General features: G+C 37.2%; 3 protein-coding genes across 12 annotated transcripts; 1 reads left to right on the top strand and 2 right to left on the bottom strand.

Annotated features, from left to right (window-relative positions):
- Nucleotides 1-939: 939 nt before the first annotated feature.
- On the bottom strand, nt 940-9,214 carry LOC105227552 (F-box/LRR-repeat protein 7). 3 transcript variants are annotated; one of them, XM_049446926.1, is made up of 8 exons: nt 9,056-9,214; nt 4,868-4,979; nt 3,552-3,876; nt 2,875-3,493; nt 1,786-1,953; nt 1,604-1,711; nt 1,443-1,538; nt 940-1,349 (listed from the first exon to the last, which is right to left on the bottom strand). In XM_049446926.1, the coding sequence occupies exons 2-8, from the start codon at nt 4,952-4,954 to the stop codon at nt 1,214-1,216; spliced, it is 1,539 nt and encodes a 512-aa protein (XP_049302883.1). In that variant the 5' UTR covers nt 4,955-4,979; nt 9,056-9,214; the 3' UTR covers nt 940-1,213. The 3 variants fall into 3 exon arrangements, with proteins under 3 accessions (XP_049302883.1, XP_049302884.1, XP_011205250.2); XM_049446927.1 differs by having other exon boundaries at nt 9,045-9,202; XM_011206948.4 differs by lacking the exons at nt 4,868-4,979; nt 9,056-9,214 and adding an exon at nt 4,205-4,503.
- Nucleotides 9,215-13,671: 4,457 nt separating this feature from the next.
- LOC105227551 (uncharacterized) lies at nt 13,672-17,721 on the top strand. 7 transcript variants are annotated; one of them, XM_049447777.1, is made up of 3 exons: nt 13,672-13,808; nt 14,541-14,968; nt 16,999-17,721. In XM_049447777.1, exons 2-3 carry the CDS (start codon nt 14,643-14,645, stop codon nt 17,426-17,428), a joined length of 756 nt encoding a protein of 251 aa, XP_049303734.1. In that variant the 5' UTR covers nt 13,672-13,808; nt 14,541-14,642; the 3' UTR covers nt 17,429-17,721. The 7 variants fall into 7 exon arrangements, with proteins under 7 accessions (XP_049303734.1, XP_049303736.1, XP_049303738.1 ...); XM_049447779.1 differs by having other exon boundaries at nt 13,690-13,846; nt 14,627-14,968; XM_049447781.1 differs by having other exon boundaries at nt 13,690-13,846; nt 14,622-14,968.
- A 1,056-nt stretch (nt 17,722-18,777) lies between these two features.
- Nucleotides 18,778-20,078, bottom strand: LOC105227550 (histone RNA hairpin-binding protein). 2 transcript variants are annotated; one of them, XM_011206946.4, is made up of 3 exons: nt 19,923-20,078; nt 19,739-19,859; nt 18,778-19,681 (listed from the first exon to the last, which is right to left on the bottom strand). In XM_011206946.4, the coding sequence occupies exons 2-3, from the start codon at nt 19,853-19,855 to the stop codon at nt 19,037-19,039; spliced, it is 762 nt and encodes a 253-aa protein (XP_011205248.2). In that variant the 5' UTR covers nt 19,856-19,859; nt 19,923-20,078; the 3' UTR covers nt 18,778-19,036. The 2 variants fall into 2 exon arrangements, with proteins under 2 accessions (XP_011205248.2, XP_011205246.2); XM_011206944.4 differs by having other exon boundaries at nt 19,739-20,028.
- Between the last annotated feature and the right edge of the window lie 359 nt (nt 20,079-20,437).

Raw genomic sequence — 20,437 nt, 5'->3', positions numbered from 1 at the left:
GAGTTAAAACCTTGCCTTATAATTTGGACGAAGGAAAAAAACTGAAAATTGGATTTTTGGAGACATTTTTACAAAAAAATTTAAATTTTAGTGAACATTTTTTTCAAATAGTTGTAATCGAAAAAAACCTTCGTTCCAGTCATTGTATCTCAAAGACCTGTGTAAAATTGCATGCAGATCGGTTGAGTAGTTCTCAAGAAATCTTGCCAACCGGCTTCAAAAACACATTTTCGAGAAAAACGCGTTTAAAGGCGGCGCATTTAGCCCAGCTAGCGACGTGCGCACAAGTTCTCAAGGCTGTATCTTCGAAACTATTACTCGGATCAACTTGAAAATTTAAGACAATATTTTTTTTTAAGCTTAGATATATTTTTCGGATAATGTTCGTAAGAATAAGATTTTTTTTTAATAATATCGATTTTTTAAGGCCCTTCGGAGTGTAAATTTTCCAATTTTTTTTTTTTTTCGAAAGTCGCAATTTGTCAAAAATCAAAGAACTAGTACTTCCATCAGTAGCTGTATTCATCTATAGTAATCATTTGTTTTTGATTTTTAAATTTGAGACAACTTTAAGCAGGAAAATCTTCCTCATCGCCAGATACCACTTTTCTGAGATGTTGTTGTAGTGGCAAAAAACATTCTTGAAGTGATTTCGAGACATGGTGCCAGTTGACAGTTCTTTGCCTGATAAAAATCCGGGCCCGTTCCGATTACTTAGACCCGACTGTCGTGGGGAGGTCGATAACGAAATCAAAGGAACCAATTTTTTCAAATTAAATCAATAGAATAATTAAACAATATGTCTCTACAAAACAAAAATCTGAAGAAATCACGGCTTTTTCCTGACTTGCAAGCGGATATAATCACCCTCAAAGTTGTACAATGTAAAGAATAATATTTCAAACACCGGAAGTGATAAACATATTTATTTATAAAAAGTTAAATTTTGCATTATATTCAGTTTTTTTTTATTATAAGCGCGTTTATTATTACACACAGGCGTTATGACCATCTCATTTATAATTTTTACCACGCTTTGTTAGTGTTGTATTTACAAAATTTTCAAAACAGAAAACAGGTCTTGAGCTGCTTACATACAAATATCAAGCCACAAAACCAAATATCTAATTTGCTACGGACAACTTAAGCGAATAACGTACACAAAACATGACTAGAGAGAGCTAAAAAAGAAAACAGCAACAATATTACTTCCTCAATTGAAAATCAATTCGTTGTAATTGCGTAGCAAATGGTAAGGTGAGACGCGGCAGCAAGTTGTCGTGCGTACAACGGTCACACGATCGGCGCGCTCGAAATTCGCCTTCACCGTTTCGTAGTAGCGTCCGTCACTGAACACAAAACAAAGAAACGGTAATTAACAAAACAGATTTTAACATAAATTAATTTGTGTGTTTCATGAAAGGCAGTCGTCAACAGCTCACCTCAACACCATGCAGCGCAGCTTAAGGCACTTGACGCGCAATAAATCGATGGCCTTTTGACTCTTGTCCGAGAAACGCAAATTATCGGGGTCCCATCTGCGCGAATTGCACGAAGTTAAAAATTTTTCATATTTTTGTTTTTGATTAATAATGCAATTTACCTCAGTTCCAAGCGCTCCAAATTACCGCAGCTCGATGCGATGGTGTCCATCAGCTGATCGACGTGTATGTTGACACCAAGCTTCTCCGCTGTGCCCATCACAATAATTCTTATCAACGAGAGTGTGAGACATGTTTAATTAGTTGGTAATATTATTATTAGATTCTTTAAATTGTCACTTACTTTGCATTGCTTAGTACTGGTAGTATGGCCATCCACAGTTGGTCGGTAATATGTGGCATGCCAGAGAGGCTGCAGGCAGCCAATTGTTGGCCGTGGCGTGTTAGGAACTTCTGCAACGCCTCGTCGGAAATATTATCCGAAGAATCCAAGTCCAAAGAAATGAGCGATCTGCAAAGAAAAGGTTAAATATATACTCGGTATTTAACAACGGCTGCTTCCAATGCCAACACGGAATAACTCTTGCCAACATGTGTTACTTCGGACTGAGTAGGCAATTGAGTAAAGTGCTCTTTCGACCAACAAAGACTAAACTCTACAAATTGACTGTTCCCCGTCCTGCTATACGGTGCAGAGGCATTGACGATGCCAACAGCTAATGAGTCGGCATTACGAGTTTTCGAGAGAAAAGTTATGCGAAAAATGTATAGTCCTATGTGCATTGACAATGGCGAATACTGCAGCCGATGCATGGAACGATGAGCTGTATGAGTTATACGACGACATTGACATAATTCAGCGAATTCAGAGACAGCTGCTAGGCTGGCTAAGTCATTTCGTCCGAATGGATAAAAACGCTCTAACTCTGAAACAGGGAAACAGAGGACGAGAAAGACCTCCACTCCGTTAGAGAGATCAGGTGGAGAAGGACCGGGCTACACTTGGTATCTCGCTGTTATAAGCCCAGCTCTAACCGCGAAAGGGGTGTCTACGCCAATAAAGAAGAAGATATATCTTGTTTCCTAAAAATCCTGGAAAAGTCCATTTTATTTCAACGGGTCCTATGAAAACTGGTACTATGAAGAGTGTCATTTTACTACTTGTGCAAAGAGCTTAAAGTAATGTACGGTCGGAAAATTGTGGCGATTCCAAAATAATTCATCGAACTTCTAAACAAAGACTGCATTGAAGCTACAGCGAAGAGAAAGGAAAGAAGAATGTCATGAGAAAGCTTGGGTAACACCAGAGATAGCGATTGTTCTATTCACTATTGAGTCCGATAGAAAAGTACTCTTAATGTCGACAACACGCGAATGCTTTTTAAACCGAAAAGTTGTTTTTTAAATAATGATCATTCAAATTCTTACTCACCGCGTCAAACCCGACTCCATCCACTGCTTTAGCACGCTATCGTTGAAACCATTAATTTGGCCCGCCGACAAAAACTTCAAGTTCGGTATTCTAGTCAAAAGATCAATCAAGCATTCGGTGGTTAAATCGGTAGCGGTAATATCCAACTCCTGCAAAGCGCATTTGTCCCACTCGACCTGCATCACATATTCCGACTTCAGACTGGTGCCGTTCATGAGCAAGCAATTCAAGCGCTTCGAACGCTGTATCAATGTCTTTAAAGTGCTGCCAGTCACCTTGTTACAAAAATTCACAGCCAAACACTCCAACTGAATACAATTCGAGCTGAAGGCATCGATATGCGAGTCATCAATAAAATTGATGCCATACAAGTTGATCACACGTAAATTCGGTGTCGCCGACTTTAATTTATGCACATTGATGACCTCGTAAATCTCTTCTTCTTCCTCCTCGCACTTCTCATAGGTGCCAATAAGGTGCAATACCTCCAGACCGTTAATGAAATTGTAGATCTTACGCATGAAACCCTCCATAAAGATCACCTCCGACAGGCAAATGCACATGTAACGCAACTTGGTGGGGAAAGCTTGCATCTCGCTGAAATCGTGCAACTGCATGGCTGTTAAAGAGACCATGTTAAGACATTTGCTATGCACAGTAAATATTTCAACACTCACCTGTGGAGAAATCCAACAACATATGTGTGAGATTGGGACACTTGGCTGAGAGCTCATGCAGCACCGTGTGTGTGATCAGCTCGATCGGTAGCTCAATGTAACGCAACGTGGGACCAAAACGCACCGAAATCAATGCCAGCAATGACTCCAGTGAACCCACGTGCAAACCAGAGACCTCTGGACGCAGAGAGACATTCTTCCACAGACGTGTATCGTAGGCAATTTGACGCCAACGTCGGCAGATGCGCGCCAGACGACAAATCTCACGATGCGACAGATAAGAGAAGATGTGTAAGATCACTTTGTCGGGCAATTTTTCGATCGTCTAGAAAACAAGAGTTGGTACAAATAATCAATATAGGGATGTCGTGTAATTTCAAGGTTGCCACATTCTTATGAGGGGTACTTTATGATAGAACTAATATGTATTTATGTGCTGCAGACAACGCAAATTAATACAATATTATGGCGAATGCACCCCCGTCAAAGCACAAAAATAGCATAGATGGCTGCGTATATACACACATACATGTATATATATACATATATACCATATATTGGACTAATATATGCTTTTGCTAGACAATATTTATTATTTTTTGTTTAATAGATTTTTGGCAAATATTTTCTGGCAATCTTTGGAGTTATCGTACCGTATCAGCGAAGGGTGAGCGCACAGTGCCATCGGAAAGGTACACCTGTGACGCCTCCACAGCCAGTTGACCCCAAATATCAGTTGACAAATCCATTATGAATTTTCACACACTTGTTCTTTAACTTTCGAATTTATTCCGAACAATTAATTACTTTTATTAATTACAATTTCTATTTTATGAAAAATTCAGCACGAAAATATTTTTGATTGCCTTCGATTGGCTTATGTAAAAAATTGTCTCTGCTAATGCCCAATCTCAACACAAATCACATCGAACGCAATGTTTCCTACGAACTACTGACACTAGCGTTCGCTCCATGATGCTCACAGTAATAGCGAAGAGCGTCGAGACGGTTTTATTTTTAGACAAATTGAGAGATTGTTTTGAATTTTCACAACAACAAACTTGTGCCGCTTTTACTCTAAGCTATTTACACAGCTAAGTACATAGGTGTATATGTGGTTTTTGTGATCTTCTAGCGTTCAACAACAACAGCTTTGTGTTGTTTTCACTAGCAAGTCGGTCATACACCCCCACTGAATGTTCGCAAACTATTAAAGAGTTTTTCTCTATACGTTCAAAACTCTCATTTCTCCCTCACGTGGAATCCCACCTGTGCGTTCAAGTGTGCTCAACAAGTCTTGGTATGTTTATACTCACCAAACGCTCCTTTGACGCGACATTAATATCATCACGTCCAATCGCCGATGAAGAGGTCTGCACGGCCAAAACATTCCAATTGTCCATAACTAGAAGATGACGCGCCTTTTAGCTAGAACATAAGGTAATTATTTATTAATCAGTTTGACATTAAGAGTGTGTGGTAAAGGGAACACACTGCGTATGCGTAATGTTAACGCCAAAAGGTAGAAAGTAACGAATAGAATAGTGCTCTTCCAACATTATTTCAAATTTTAGTTGCCACTCGAATACAACTGGTCCTTGAGAAATAAGATGTGAAGTTTAGTTATGTGAAACTTAAAATGAAATCGTATTTTTTACTTGAGATTCGGTAGTATTCCGATATTTGGTAATAGACTTATTTCCGTAGAAAAAAATATGAACACAGCAGCGGTTTTACAACATTTCGGCAATGTTGTGCGTTACGCAACCTCTATAGCAGAGTGAAACATTTCTTATAAAGATACATATGAGGTATACTAAATCAAATTAAAAAGGAAAAAAATTAATAAGGAGAATTGACAGTGGTTGCAGTTAGGTTAGGATATTATTTAGGATTTCTGAACATGAGGTTTTAGTCCCACTGCACTGCACTAAAATAGCAATTATATAGGAAAAGCTTTAATACGAATTAAAAAGAATATACATGTATCAATTTCGTTTATAAGACCTTTGTAACCCCCATGGAAAAGAGTTAGTTGTTTTAAAAAGCTCCATTCAGTAGATTATCATCAAGTAAAGAGGAAAAATTCCAACAAATTAAACAATTTCTTCAAAAGTGGGATGAAAGGGACAAGAACTGAGATGAGTAGGTCCTTGTGGCATTTACTACAGTGGCCATATAAAGGAACGCAAATTCAGTTTGGGATTCGTGGTCGGAGAGAGGCTCCGTCGACGAGTACTGGTATTCACCACGGTGGATGAACGTCTAGCCACAATCCGCATCAAAACGAAGTTCTTCAACATATCGCTGATTTGCGCCCACGCCCCGACGGAAGATAAGGACGATGTAACCATAGATGTCTTTTATGGGCGCTTGTAGCGCACATATGAATGCTGCCCCCGCCACGATTTCAAAACCGTGTTTGTCGACTTTAACGCCAGGGTGACAAAAAAGGTATGTATTATATGTTTGACACAACGTTTGGTAAATTCAGCCTCCAACATTCCCAAATGGGATGAAGCGAATCGACTTCGCCGGAGCCCGAAATATGGTCCTCCAACATTGGAAAATTCATCAAGCTACCAAACTGTCTCCCAGTCGAAAAGCCACTAACCAGATCGATCATGTTCTGATAGACGGTGGCCACGTATCCACTGTTTTAGACAGAACAGACTGAAAAGAACAGCTGGTACGATAAGGAGTGCCCTGTCGCAGTGGCGAGAAAATAGACTGCGTACTTAGCAACGCTAAAGTCGACCACAACTCGTGCGAAATGGTATAGAAACCGAGAATTGAAGAGGAAAGCGAGACGCGTTTGCAGACACAAAAGAGAGAGGATAACAGAAGGTCTTAAGACTGGAGTATACTCTTATAGAACCCTTAAGCGTGATCTAGTGACTAATGCCAAGAGCATACTGAAATTATGGATGGTAGTGAAAACATAACACAAGAAGATGGTGAAGCCATATACCTAATCGATGACGATGGAACAGACATTCCATTGCCCGACCATGAAGAAGTTCGAGTAGCAATTACCCGTCTGAAGAACAATAAAGCGACGGAGACAGAAGGATTGCCGGCCGAGCTATTTAAATACGGCGGCGAAGAACTCATAAGGAGCATGCGTCAGCTTCTTTGTAGAATATGGTCGGACGAAAGCATGAACGGCGATTGGAATTTAGGTGTGCTCTCTCCAATACACAAAAAGGGAAACCCCACAATCTCCGCCAACTACCATGGGACCAGCCTCCTCGACATACCATATAAGTTTCTATCGAGTGGACTGTGAAATATTAAAGCTCACCGTCAACAAACTGATTGGACCTTATCAGTGTGGCTTTAGGCCTGGAAAATCAACAACTGACCTATATTCACCATGCGGCAAATCTTGTAAAATATTCGTGTAAAGAGAATCGACACACACCACATCTTAATCGATTTCAAAGCTGCTTTGACAGCACTAAAAGGAGCTGCCCTTATGTCGCTAAATTTTTGTATGCAAATCATTAAAGTCGGCAACGCTGGCTAGGTCATGTCGCCCGAATGGATGAAAAAACCCCAGCTCTGAAAGTATTCGATGCGAAGAGGAAAGACCTCAACTACGTTGGAAAGGCCAAATGGAGAAGGACCTGGCTCTTCTTGGAATATCGAACTAGCGCCAAACAGCGAAAAGGATTAACGACTGGCGCGCTGTTGTAGACTCGTTGTCTACGCCAGGAAGAAGACGAAGTATTCATAAAATTATGTTTCGTTATCAGTAGTAAAGCCTTTCAGGAATTTAGGACCCTCAGCTACGTCGTCAAACAACTCTTAAGTAATCCTTACTCGGCGGCGTTTTTACAAAAGTCTCAGATATTTCACCCTAGCATTGGCACACTTTATACCCATAACATTAATCAAAATGTGTTGAGCCAATCCCCAAGTGATATTGCGGTCCTCTATTATCTCTATGAGGCTAAGGTAATGATTTCCAAATACTGTTTCTTTAACTTTTTCGATGTTATTCACTGCGGTGATTGGATGACAAGCATGGGGAAAGTTTTCGAAGACCTCGAAACCTTAACTGTATGTTTTATGCCACTAAAACATGATTTTTCATGATAAAGTGGATTCCCGAAAACACTTCAGAAAACATTTTCAACCATAAATGCACACTAATTAACATACGGAGATCAAACTTCACACGAGCATAAAAAAATTGTAACCTAGTCCGGGTCAGTTTTGAGCAGTTGGTATTCCTGTCGCTGTAAAAAAACCTTCAAGAGACATTGACCCTGCGGTTCACTTTAATCTAGTAGGTTGAGTTGATAATTATTGCTCCATAGATCATGGATACGAAGCTCGACCGCGAAAAAAGTCCTTCAATTATGGAGACGGATTTTTAACACAGTGATTTTCAGGCCATTGAATAAATTCCACAAAACTTTCATAACCATTTTGATCATTTGAAATTTTCATTACTTCATTCATCCATCCTTCAACAGCTTTGAGCAACAAACATTCTATTAAACAGCTGAAATAATTATATTTCTACTCACACACTCATACTGAAAAATTATTGTTTAAACCATTAAGTGAACAGATTTCTGCAGATTGGCCTATTTTGACTAAAATGTCTGCTCTTAATATGCAAAACGTGTGGAATATTGTGACTAGAGAAAATCTGTTAAGAAATGCCGGAAATGAGACAGCATTCTTATTGGCACAAACACAAAGAAATTCGCGTTCAAAAGCAGCGCTAAAAGCAATAAATTAGAAAATTTAGAAATTTCAGAAATTTATTGCTTCTTCAAAGGAAATTATGATATTTAACTTTTATTACTTTAAAATGGTTTATTTTACTGTTATTTTTTCATTATGTCACATGTCGATTTTTTTTTAGTATTTTATTTTACTTTTTAATTATATCACTTATTGTTTTTTTTTTAATATATTTAAATTATATTTTTACTTGCCCTTGTAGGGCAGAATTTCAACCAAAAATTTTATATTTTAATAGCATTTATTTTCGCCCTTTAATGATTTGTTCCTTTATATGCAAATATTGACATACATACATGTGTGTACATGTATGTTCATGTATGTTGTATTGCGCACGAGCCATTTGCTGTCATTCACATACATATGTATGTATGTTTCGAGCCACTAAAGTGGTCTATTTTCATGCACGAATATTCCGGGGCAATAAAAAGGTAAATGGGTGTGTTAAAAATATGAATGGTACGCATCGATTTATTTTCAATTTTTTTTTCGTGAAAAGAATTTTCATTTATTTTTTTTTAAACAATTTGAAAGGCGCCACAAGAAAAACCACAGAAATTTGCTATGGTCATGCCACTAAAAATTTGGTGGCGCCTAAATAGCGGATACACGCATGAATATTATTATTTTAATTATTTGAATATTTTATTTTTTATTTATTTAAATATTTTTTCTCAATTTTTCACTTAAACATTTTTTTTTTTAACTTTTTCAAACACAAATCTTGCTTACAATTTTATTACCGTTTAATGTCACACACGAGCGTTAACACGAAGTATAATTAAATATAGCTTTAATTAAAATAAATTATTTAAAAATATAATTCATTCACTTTCCAACTTCAATGCTCCAAGCATTATGATGTTGGCTGCACTAAAAATCCCGAACAACTGAATGCTGAATTTGTCGGTGCAAATTCACAAAAGTATATTTTTTTACAAGTGCATACATATCTACATAGATTTAGTTAAATATACGTTCATACAAGCGTATGTATGTACATCTTTGTTTTTAGCCATATTCCTCATATTCAGTTTAGCCCGATTTGCACCGTTTTGTGCCCTAACAAAAAGGAATTGGCAACTAACATCCGCCAAACAACTCGTCAACACTTAAGCATGTCGTACATACATACAGATATGTATACATATATATGTATATATATGTATATTGTATGAATATTTTCGTCATTTGCCCAAATAGCAACGATCACCCCGATCATGTCAAACATAGATAGCCATGTACCATACATCAACGCCGCTTGGACGCCGCTGTGTCTAACAATCACTTCTGTTTGTTCTTTTTCTATGCAAATTTACAGTGAGTGCGCAAATTGATCACTTTTATGTAAGATAAGTCATAACCTCAGGAATCGCAACGGCAGCTGATTTTGATATGCAGAAATTATATAAAGGCAGTAAGAACAGCTGTTAGAAGTCCTAGTCATCATAGAGAAATGGCACTGCCTTAAGAATAAGCTAATTACTTAGTAATGACCTGGTATACAAAGGAGTACGAGGATACCTATACTAAAAGACTTTACTACAGTGTACAAAGTGTACTCATACTATAACAAAACCCCAAGATTTTTGTAGCCAAAATTAGCAGTCCTGAAAATATGCTGCTGCGACCGAAGACACTTAAGGCTTTATTAATACCAAAATACCTGAAATACAAAGTCGTCCTTGAAAGATATCCTCCTTAAGAATCTTGAGCAAGGCTGTGCCATTAAAAGGACATTTCAGCATAAAGTGATCAGTTGCATTATGAACCCAAAATAGCAAAATCGCCACCTTATCTTTGACTAAAAGACGATTAAACATAGGATCCACTATCAAAGAAGACAATTTTTCCTTTACCAAACCAAAATATTATAGAACGATACCACGGCAAAGCGAATGGATCTGTTGGTGTACCAGAACAAGATGAAATATCCTCAAACACATTCATGCCTTCGCTCAAGATTGACGGTCTTAACTTTGACATTAATGATAATGCCTTCTAGCTTTAAAACCTGCAAAAATACCGAAGCAGCCTCTTTACCAAGAAGGTGTCATGCGATGTCATGGTTTTTCACTTAATAAGTATTTCATCATGGCAATAAAGAATTTTCAAGTTTTAGGCGAAATGCGTCCTTAGATTTTAGTTGAACAATGTAGTACCCAAGAAAAAATATCATTGAGTATTTATGTATTTTGCGGAGTGCTGCTGATTTGACAGTCTTTCTTCTTCGCTCTTTGTTTTATATAGCCGAATTTACAACAACGCTTCAGCCGCTCTTCCTTTTCTCTGTTTGGTGCTAATTGGAGATTCCAAGAGTAGCCAGGTCCTTCTCCACCTGGTCTTTCCAACGAAATGGAGGTCTTCCTCTTGCTTTGCCTCCCCTGATGTTTTCATCCATTCGGACGACATGATATCAAAGCGAAGTCCTTCAGCATATCGCTGATTTGCCCACGCCCTGACGGAAGAGTAGGACGATGTGACCAAAGATATCTTTTATGAGCGCTTGGAGGGCATCTATGAGAGCTGCCACGATGTCAAAGTCGTTCTTGGTGACTTTAACGCCATGGTTGGCTAAAAAGATATATTTGGAACAACGGACGGTAAATTTAGCTTCCATAATGAAACATCCCCAAATAGATTGAGACTGATTGATTTTGTCGTAACCCAAAATATGGTTATCTGAAGTAATAGATTCTAACATAGGAAAATTCATCAAGCTACTTGGCTGTCTCCGGCTCGAAAAATTCGAAACCAGTTCGATCATGTTATGATAGATGTAGGAATGTATCCATAGTCCTTGACGTGCGTACGCTCTGATGTCCTAACATTGACTGGGGCCACTATCTTGTTGTATACGCACCCGCCTTTGTGCAGCAAAATAAGCATTTTACAGTCTTTGGCCGGATAAAATTCCGGAACCATTTGCATACAAGGCGAAAAATAAGAAGAATCCAATACGTTTTACTTCAAATTATAGGAAACAGAAAAGTTTATGGAATTCGTTCAAGTCTATCAAAGTTTTGACTAAAATTTGTTCTCTAGTCTTTTATGATGGACCCTTCTTTCGTGTATATTTAAGGATCATCATCACATAGAGCTCCTTTTCATGGGATCAGAGTAACCAATATGATTACATACAATATCTCCTTTGCATGAACTTAATTTTTGGTAAAATTTATACTGAAATATTTTAAAATAATTTAGATCTTCTTCATTGATATTCAGTTAACTATTTCAGGATTCCGCAAGGACTCACATATTTTATGATGAAGTGATTATTAGAGTATAGCCATACTGTGCCTCTGTAGTGTAGGTGTATGTCTAAGGAGCGCGGAATACGTTCTAAGTGTAAACATTTGTACTGAAATATTTCTGAACGCTGCAATAAATAAATAAATGGAGCAAATTGGGATAAATATACAAAAAAGTGATTGCCTTGGCATCTGGTTATTGGCGTTGCATTCTAATTCAACTTGTTTATTGCTTTAAATGTATTAGTATATGTTTACGTATGTACGTTGGAATGTGTATTATTGACTGCAAAATTTTTGGAATTAAAATATCGCTTTTGGCAGAAGAACAAAGAAACAAATTGAAGAACTGTTGGCTATAAAATTGATTGAATTTCGACGTTAATGTCTTCAATAAATTGCAAATGGCGTACATACTTACAGATTCACTGATATAAATTTTAGTTATTCTACTAAAAACAACTTTGTAATTGTGAAGATTTACTTTGATATTTTGTACCTAAACATAGCTGATACAAAGTTCTTCTTCTTCTTTATTGGCGTAAACCCGGCTTACGTGGTTGTAGCGCGTCAGTCGTTCTTCCTTTTCGCGGCTTTGCGCCAATTGGAGATTTCAAGCGAAGCCAGGTCCTTCTCCATAGTTTCAGAGCTGAAGTGTTTTCATCCATGCGGACGACATGCCCTAGCCAACGCAGCCGCTGTGTCTCTTAATTCGCTGAGCTATGTCAATATCGTCGTATATGTCGTACAGCTTATCGTTCCATCAACTGCGGTATTCGCCGTTAGCAGTGCTTAAAGGACCATACATCCTCCACAGAATTTTCATCTTGAAAACTCGTTACATCGACTCATCAGATGTTGTCATTGTCCATGCTCCTGATATGGACGGGGATGATGAGTGGCATGTAGTGTAGTGTATGTAGTTTTGTTCGTCGTGAGAGCACTTTACTTCTTAATCTCCTACTTAGTTCGCAAGAGTTATTCCGCGTTGGATTTCGAAGCTGACATTGTTGTTGGTGTTAATACTGGTACCAAGATAGACAAATATATCTACGACTTTTAAGTTATGAACGTCAACAGTGACGTGGGAGCTTAGTCGCGTGTGCAACGACTATTTGTTTGATGACAGGAGGTATCTCATCTTGCCCTCGTTCACTACCACACCCTCTGCATCGGTTCGTTATCCAGTCTGGAGAAAGCAGAACTAATGGCGTGGATGTTGAGACCAATGATATCAATATCATCGGCGTACACCAGCAGCTGTACACTCTTATAGAAGATTGAATAGATTGAAGAAGTCGCACGATAGGCAGTCGCCTAACTCGTAGGGTATCGAACGGCTCGTAGAGATAGCTGAGTGAGTAGGTTCTAGAATTTTATAATAAAAACAGCAATCAATACGAATTTATATTTTAAAGATTTTTTATTTAGCGAATCCAATACCAGTTCGCTTCACACCTAAGTGAACATGCAGACCATGTTTTCTTAAAGAAGTACATACAAATATATGTACATATATCAGAAGTTTGATTTAGTCGTATATAGTAGATACAGTGTTTAATTACGCAGAAGCCCTGGTAAACTTAGCTAACCGGAAAAGAATTTAAGATCAAACTTGAAGATAGCGCAGATAAACGAAAGACCATACACCAAATTATATTTTACTAACTCGCTACTGCAACACCATTAACTGGTCACTCCGTTAAGTCAAGCGTACAAAGCATCTTAATCATTAAATTATCATAAATTCAATTAACCCTACGCCCAGTGCAGATCCGACTGCGAGTACAAGTAAGCAACGGAATCGTCCGCTATTTCGATGAATGAATGAATCACACTCATTGATGAGTGGCCGGCGTTGTCTGGGACGCTTCTAAGATGTATGTTACATCAATTAAAAAGACCAAAGACGCTGCTGTTTGCCATTTGTTTACTAATAAGCCGCCAACTACCATGACAATTGCAACATAGCCAAAGTAGTGACGTTCGAAATTGAGTAGCAGACACAAGATCTAATGCGCCCCTAGGGTACTCTTGCGCGCTCTTTTTTGAAACCACCGCCTCAAGTGCGCTGAGAGCGGCTGCTCTTTAGCTAACATGTTGACAAACAAGCCACAACAGTGAGGAACCCAGTCAGTCTGAGTGCGCCAGAGTTGTTGAAGGTTTATTACGCTGACGCGGTGTACTAACGAACGAATTAGTTTATTTCGAATTATTTGTGCGAATTGGAAAATAGCCTAGTGTAAAATAGTCTACTTGTTTTTAAGGGAAAAATCGAAGGTGAACGCACTGCTTTAATGCAGTTTTTTTGAATTTTTTTCATAATTTAAGAGCGCAGTGGCTAGCAATAATGCATTCACCTCACATTTAGTGAGACTCAGGTGTTTTGGTAGAACCATTCACACAGATACACCACTACAGTCAAACGCACGCTAGACAGTGACTCAATGAGTGTGGCACCTTCAATTGTTGCCACCTGAGAAATGATTCCGACTAAATCTTGCATTATTTAATTTAAAAATACAATTAAAATATTTTATTTTTTCAAAAACTTGCGGGAAATAGTGTTAAAAATTATTTGATTTCGAAAAATTAAGTTGTGTTAATTTATTTTAAACATTTTTATTGATCTTTCCTGATCCACTTGCATTTTCAATTCGCTCTCATAACTTTTGCTATGCATTTAACTTTATCTGGAGGAAAAATGGCACCTCTCCTATCTCACCTGCCGAGCTACTCACCTACACATATGTACATGAACACACACACATAGATACAACTGTGAGTTAGCCTACTGCGCTCTCGCGCTCACCTACACAGGTGCGCAAGCTTAAGGCGCACCAATTGGTCTTATCAACCCATAACCAATAAAATAAAAATAAGTTAGAGTGTATGAGCAGCGTCACTAGGCTTCCTCTCTCCCAATTTAGCTGCCAAAAACATTATACATTTTTTTAGTTTCTTTGTATTTTAGCGAAATACAGTTGTTATTAAACAAATTAAATAAAAAAAAGTGATTTTATAAAAGAAAACTTTCGTCTAATATTTGGAAAAGCGCAGATCCGTAGAAGTGAACATGTCGTACGGCGCTGAAAGGGCGCTTGCCTATTTGTACCCGCTCATTATAGCCACCTCAGTCATTTGCTGCATCACCTCGGGCGTTGCATGGGCACATTGGCGCTATGTGTTGAATGCTTGTCCGGAATCGAATTGTGGCTGCATCCTGCATGGACGCTCCACGTACACCAGCTTCGAGGGTGGCCACATAGCATATTGCCATTACGCCACATACGGACTGATCTTTCCACTGTTATTCGCCATTGTGTTGGGCATCTATCATGCGTATAGGATTTGTATGGGCACAACTAAGCGGAAAACGGGCACCACCACCATACGGCATAGGTGAGTTGAGTTTGTTATAGAAATTGTATTTACTAACTTCATTATTTAAAAAGATTCCAATCCTAGCCAGATTTTTACGGTGTTTCATAGCTTGAAAGAGTTCATTTATTTCAAAGTGTTTGAAAATATTATAAGATGCACATCTCTTATGTTCTTGCGATTCTTGTCAAATGTGTGCCCGACTGATGAGTGCTTAAAAATCAGGGTTGGTAGGGGCTAAAAAGAATAGGGTCTATTGGACAAAAAGTCGCTTCAGAACATCTTGCGACCAGTCAAAAGATTGAGTAAAGTCAATAAGACTTCTGTAATAAGGATCGACTACTAAAAACATCGGCGATAAATGTTTTTTTAGGTATCCATATTTTATTATTTTAACTCGATCCTTTAACTTTTTTCTTTGGAGGCCATGACATCTCTGACTGAGGTCTATAGCTTTTAAGCTTCAAGTTATATACTTATCTCAAACAAATTAAGAATTTTAATATTTATTCTTAGCCGGAAGATCTCTGGAGCTTAACATTACGGTAAATAAGAAAAACTATAGCAGTTCCATATACCAAATCTAAAGTTTTCAGCACAAATTTAAGTAACCATATTAAAAGTGATACTCCTCGTTATCTTTAAATCATTTTAACTCGATGAATCACCCTTATTATTTCTATAAGCCCATACATATGTAAGTCCGAATAAAAAAGATATGGTCATAATGGAACGATATTAATATAGACATTTATTTATAGATTAGAATATTAGCTAAATGTTAGCAGTAGATAAATCATTATAACTGTAAATTATAATGTATTCAACTATGATCTAATTCGACTTAACCTCAAAAAGGCAAGCTCACAACACTGTTTTGAAAACTACAATGTATTATGTTTCCTTACTTCAATTTAATCGGTAACTCAAAGCAAAAAAAGCATTATAATATTCGAGGTTCAGTGGGTCATACATAGCTTATGAGTAACCCTATAATTTGACGTGCCAAAATAGATAACTTCCCTTGTCAATTAACCAGCTAAGCTAATAATTTGTGGTCGCTGGTTATTAATTTAAACTCTGTCAAAGGTTAATAACCATGACTCGTGCATATTTGTATGTACAAATGTATAGCGGATTGCAAGTGTAGGTGGAGGTCTGCATTAAGTTCAATTTAAAACTGTCATACAGTTAAAAATTTCACTGACGCCTCAAGTGTTGCGAACCATAGCAAACAAACACACATTTTATATACATACAATGTACATATGTATGTATGTATGTGGCAAGTTCAAGTCGAGTTAGTTGAAGACATTATGTAAATAAAGATAATTTTAATTATTGAGACGAAATTATGGTGGGGAAGGACGTTATGGTTTATTATAGGAAATATTTTATGTTTTAATTTTAAACTTAATTTACTATTAAATATGTAGTCAAAGGCTCATTGGACTACAAAATAAATGGGTGGACTCCATTCTTGAGGTGTGACTTCGTAGAAGCACAATGCAATGGTATGCAGACTGCTCGAAAGCGGTAGATAGAATTGGGGCTGGTATAGTGGGACCACGTTGTCATACTCAGTGATAGTCAAGTGGGACGTCAGGCAATCTATTCCGTTGAAAACAAATCAAAAATGATACTGGAGTGTATAAAACTATTTAACAGAGTTTCCAATGGAAACAATATCCTACTGGAGTGGGGAAATAAGAGTTTGCCAGTTTTGAAGCAGCTCATACCGATGTTGAACCACAACCGTTATCGTAAATGGCACACTTTTCATCGCCATCAACCATCCATCAAGCAAAAACACAGTCTGCGTTTTTTTTTATAACGGAATATCATTTTTTCCGATCGCACTTACCATATACAACACGATCACTAAATGCATCTATTATAAATTAGTGGATTTATTTTAACTACTTTATATAAAAACCACAACACAAATTGTCTTAATTAATATTTTCCAAATTCTACATGTGTTAATTAAATTATTATAACCTCTTCCACATATTTCATACTATATTTAAAAACTTTCTCCATCTACACAGAACCGGTGATATGATTGTCGTCACAGCGGAGTCAGAATTGACACACAACGGTATTTCCCCCTATTACTGGACACCCGCTGCCGGTATATCTTCCGTTATGGCCGTTTACACTTTAATTTATGCTGCGATCTACAGCGATGGCTTCCGCGTCACTTGCAAGCAGTACAGCGAATCGTTGCTCAAAGAACTACAGGGCGCTGGCAATATTGTGCCGGTCATAAAAGGACGCCTTTCATGTGACGCCATTTTCGATTTCATGGACTATTTGGTGGAGAGCATTTCATATGAGCGCCGCAAATATGGACGCATCAACACTGGAGCTTGCCTCTACATGACACTCATATGCAGTTGGTTAACGGTAATCTTTTGGATTATTATAACGGTGGTGAATGTGGTACAGGCACGACGCACACAATCGGCACGAGTTTAAGTATCGGAATAAAAGCAGTTTATATTCTGCTGAGTTAAGACAAAGTTTGCCATTTAAACATAAAAACGAAAACGTCCATAAAATAAATTAATATGACAATTGCATTATCTTCATAAACATAAGCGAACATTATTAGAGATTCTAATACAACTAAAATAAAATAATACATATTTTTAATAAATAAGTTATGCACCTAAAGCGACAACGACAAATAGTATTAAGCACAAATTTTGAAAACATTCCACATTTTATCATATTTATTTATAATAAATAATATGAGCACAATATATGTACATATGTATGTATGTACATATTTATGTATTATGTAAATTTGACAAAAATAAACAGATATGAGTTCATTGAAGAAGAAACGTCTCTATTTATACTCAATACTCTTTCTCCAGCCTCTTAAATTGCCAACTTTATTGTTTTGTTGTTGTATGGGCAGAACTTTGCCGAGTTGACAGTCTTTGACCGGATAAAAAATCCGGGTCCGTACCGGTTAAGTAGGGCCGGCTGTCGTGGGAACTGCCAACTTTCTCTATTAACGGTAGCAATAACAACAATCTACGACAATCAGGACAAGTCCTATTTAATATGTCTGATCAAATTTGACTCCGACTCACAAAATAAAACGTATTTTAATACAAACTCCTTCAAAATGGGCTCTTGAAATGGCTGTGATCGCCTTCAGTGTCTTCAGTTTTTACGATTTCGGCTCATTTTTGGAACGCCATTTGTCAAATTGTTAAACATTTTCGACTTTATATTCATACTGGCACTTCTCGTCACCAGTAATGTTGCTTTTGATGAATATAGGGTCCTCAACTACATTGCCAAGCATCTCTTTCTCGATGTCGTATTTGCAAAAAGAGTCGATCCATAAAAGAGAGGCAATGACCACACGATCTTCACCTTATACCACTCTACTTATGTTCGTAAGAAAGTATACTTCCCAAAACACTTACTCCTTTTTAACGATTCCGTAGCCGTGATTACATTGGTAAACAAAATGTTAAGCAAACTCTTTTTTTTCATAATAAAATTCATAAAAAAAACAGCTGCCAAGCGGCTAATTGTGATTAAGAGATCAAACTTCAACGAAACACGAAAATCCGGGTCAAATTTGATTATAATTTATGACTACTTTAAAATATTAAGCCGTAAAATACGAATTTGCTTTAGTAATGTTTTATTCGGTATATATTTAAGCATATGTATTATATGAATTAATTATAGGTAGCTTTTATTTTATTAAGGTATAAAGTTTCAGCTAAGCCACTGGCCCACCTGAAAGGGTCTTGCCTTATACGCTATAATAGTTAACGATCTGTGCGAAAAAGTAAGTATATTGTGCATAAATTTAATTGATTTCCTCTTTTTAAATATTATTCTAAACTTTTTCACATAACTTTCATTTTTGTACACATTCATTACTTTCGGCATATTACTTAGAACTTAACAATATAGTACTCGCTATATAGTATACTAATACAAACAGAAATTGAGCATTTACAACAAGCAAAGTTGATTAAAAATAAACATGAAAACACGTAGAAGACTATTTGTTTTATAGTAAAGGCAATTATGCGCAATGAGAGCAAGCAACTAATCCGAATCATCATCGTCGTCGTCAGCACCACCAGCAGTGCCAGCTGCAGGTTCGGGATCATAGTAATGCAATTGTTTGCGCCATACTTTTATCAGTCCATCAAAAGTGCGGCGACTGTATTTTCCATATTTATTCGGCGTACGGGGATGACTGCGTGTACGCTGGCGTATTGGCACCATCTCAATGTAACGTTCGTAAGCTACAGTGTTTTTGCCATATTCAATTTGCTTCTGACGACGCGCTAATATTACAGGATCATCCTCTACTTGTTTTCCCTTATTGGATGAGGTGTTAGAGCCATAACTATTATAACGTAAACGTTTTTGAATGTCATGTTGATCCTGGACTTGATTAGTTGTGCGTTTAAAATTGTCTGCATCGCCTCCGGCACTATTATCACTATTAGAGTCGTTCGGACTGTCCGAGCGACTGCCGTTGCTCGGTGTTTGTGAGTAGCGCCTTTTAAAAGGCGTTTTTATTTTATCCTCCTTCACTAATCGTTCAAATTTTTCTTCATTTACACCATCAATGAATTCCAAAGATATTTCGCGTTCTTGCGATACCGAATGTTTGGATTTATTAACATCTTCGTTGTCATTTTTGCTAGACATCTCTCCGCTGCTGTTGAACGACTGTTGTTGCTGTTTTTGTGTAAATATATTATATTTATAAGCAAATTTCCTGTTTTCAAACCTTACCGCATGATTGTCCTGCTCCTGCATCTCTTCTGCCCAACAACCCCGAAAAGAGGAAGAAGACGAATTAAGACTGCTTTCTCCTACACTTTTCCTTAAAGGTGATTTATCCACTGACATTTTGCTGCAAAGCATTAAAACTGATTTTATTAAAAATAAATATAATTTATTGTACTTCGGGCCACACCAAGAAATGTGCACAAATATTCGTGGAAGATGCTCAATTTGTATTACTTTCCGCGCGTTTTTCTTGTTTTGTTTTCAATGTCTTCTTCATTTTCACAAAAGAGGTCACAATAATAATTGAGGAAAATCAAATGTAGTCACAATAAATCGTGTTATGCTCCCGTATTTGAAGCCATCCATATCCATAATACCTTTTTCTAAACAGTGGACTATAAATAATATTTTCGTTGTTTCTGTAGCGGCATAAGAAAGAAGAATAGAAGCTGCCTATCATTACCAACATATAATTAGTTAACAAGGCACCTCTTTCTAAATATATGTGAATTCAGTTTATGAATTAACTGAGAAATGAATGCTAACTAGACATTGAGAAAACAATCGTAAATCGATAACAATTCCGAATTCATTTGCAATAAGCTACAACAACGCATTCGAAAGCGGATATTTGAAAATAATTAATTTGAGAAAAAATTGCGCGCTATTTTCAACAGAAGAAACTAAATAATTAAAAACTTA

Source organism: Bactrocera dorsalis, chromosome 2 (assembly GCF_023373825.1).
Source record: "Bactrocera dorsalis isolate Fly_Bdor chromosome 2, ASM2337382v1, whole genome shotgun sequence".
Taxonomy (NCBI): Eukaryota; Metazoa; Arthropoda; class Insecta; order Diptera; family Tephritidae; genus Bactrocera; species Bactrocera dorsalis.
Note: the sequence above shows the minus strand (reverse complement) of the source record. Positions and strands in the feature narration are given on the sequence as shown.

What these genes read in the sequence shown, in the direction of transcription:
- LOC105227550 (XM_011206944.4), bottom strand. Translation starts at nt 19,870, where the DNA reads ATGCTTTGCAGCAAAATGTCAGTGGATAAATCACCTTTAAGGAAAAGT. An exon ending in AGGAGCAGGACAATCATGCG is followed by an intron (nt 19,682 to 19,738) that starts GTAAGGTTTGAA and finishes ACACAAAAACAG; the next exon opens with CAACAACAGTCGTTCAACAG.
- LOC105227552 (XM_011206948.4), bottom strand. Translation starts at nt 4,300, where the DNA reads ATGGATTTGTCAACTGATATTTGGGGTCAACTGGCTGTGGAGGCGTCA. An exon ending in ATGGAGTCGGGTTTGACGCG is followed by an intron (nt 1,954 to 2,874) that starts GTGAGTAAGAAT and finishes TTTTCTTTGCAG; the next exon opens with ATCGCTCATTTCTTTGGACT. An exon ending in CCAGTACTAAGCAATGCAAA is followed by an intron (nt 1,712 to 1,785) that starts GTAAGTGACAAT and finishes CTCGTTGATAAG; the next exon opens with AATTATTGTGATGGGCACAG.
- LOC105227551 (XM_049447777.1), top strand. Translation starts at nt 14,643, where the DNA reads ATGTCGTACGGCGCTGAAAGGGCGCTTGCCTATTTGTACCCGCTCATT. An exon ending in ACCACCACCATACGGCATAG is followed by an intron (nt 14,969 to 16,998) that starts GTGAGTTGAGTT and finishes CCATCTACACAG; the next exon opens with AACCGGTGATATGATTGTCG.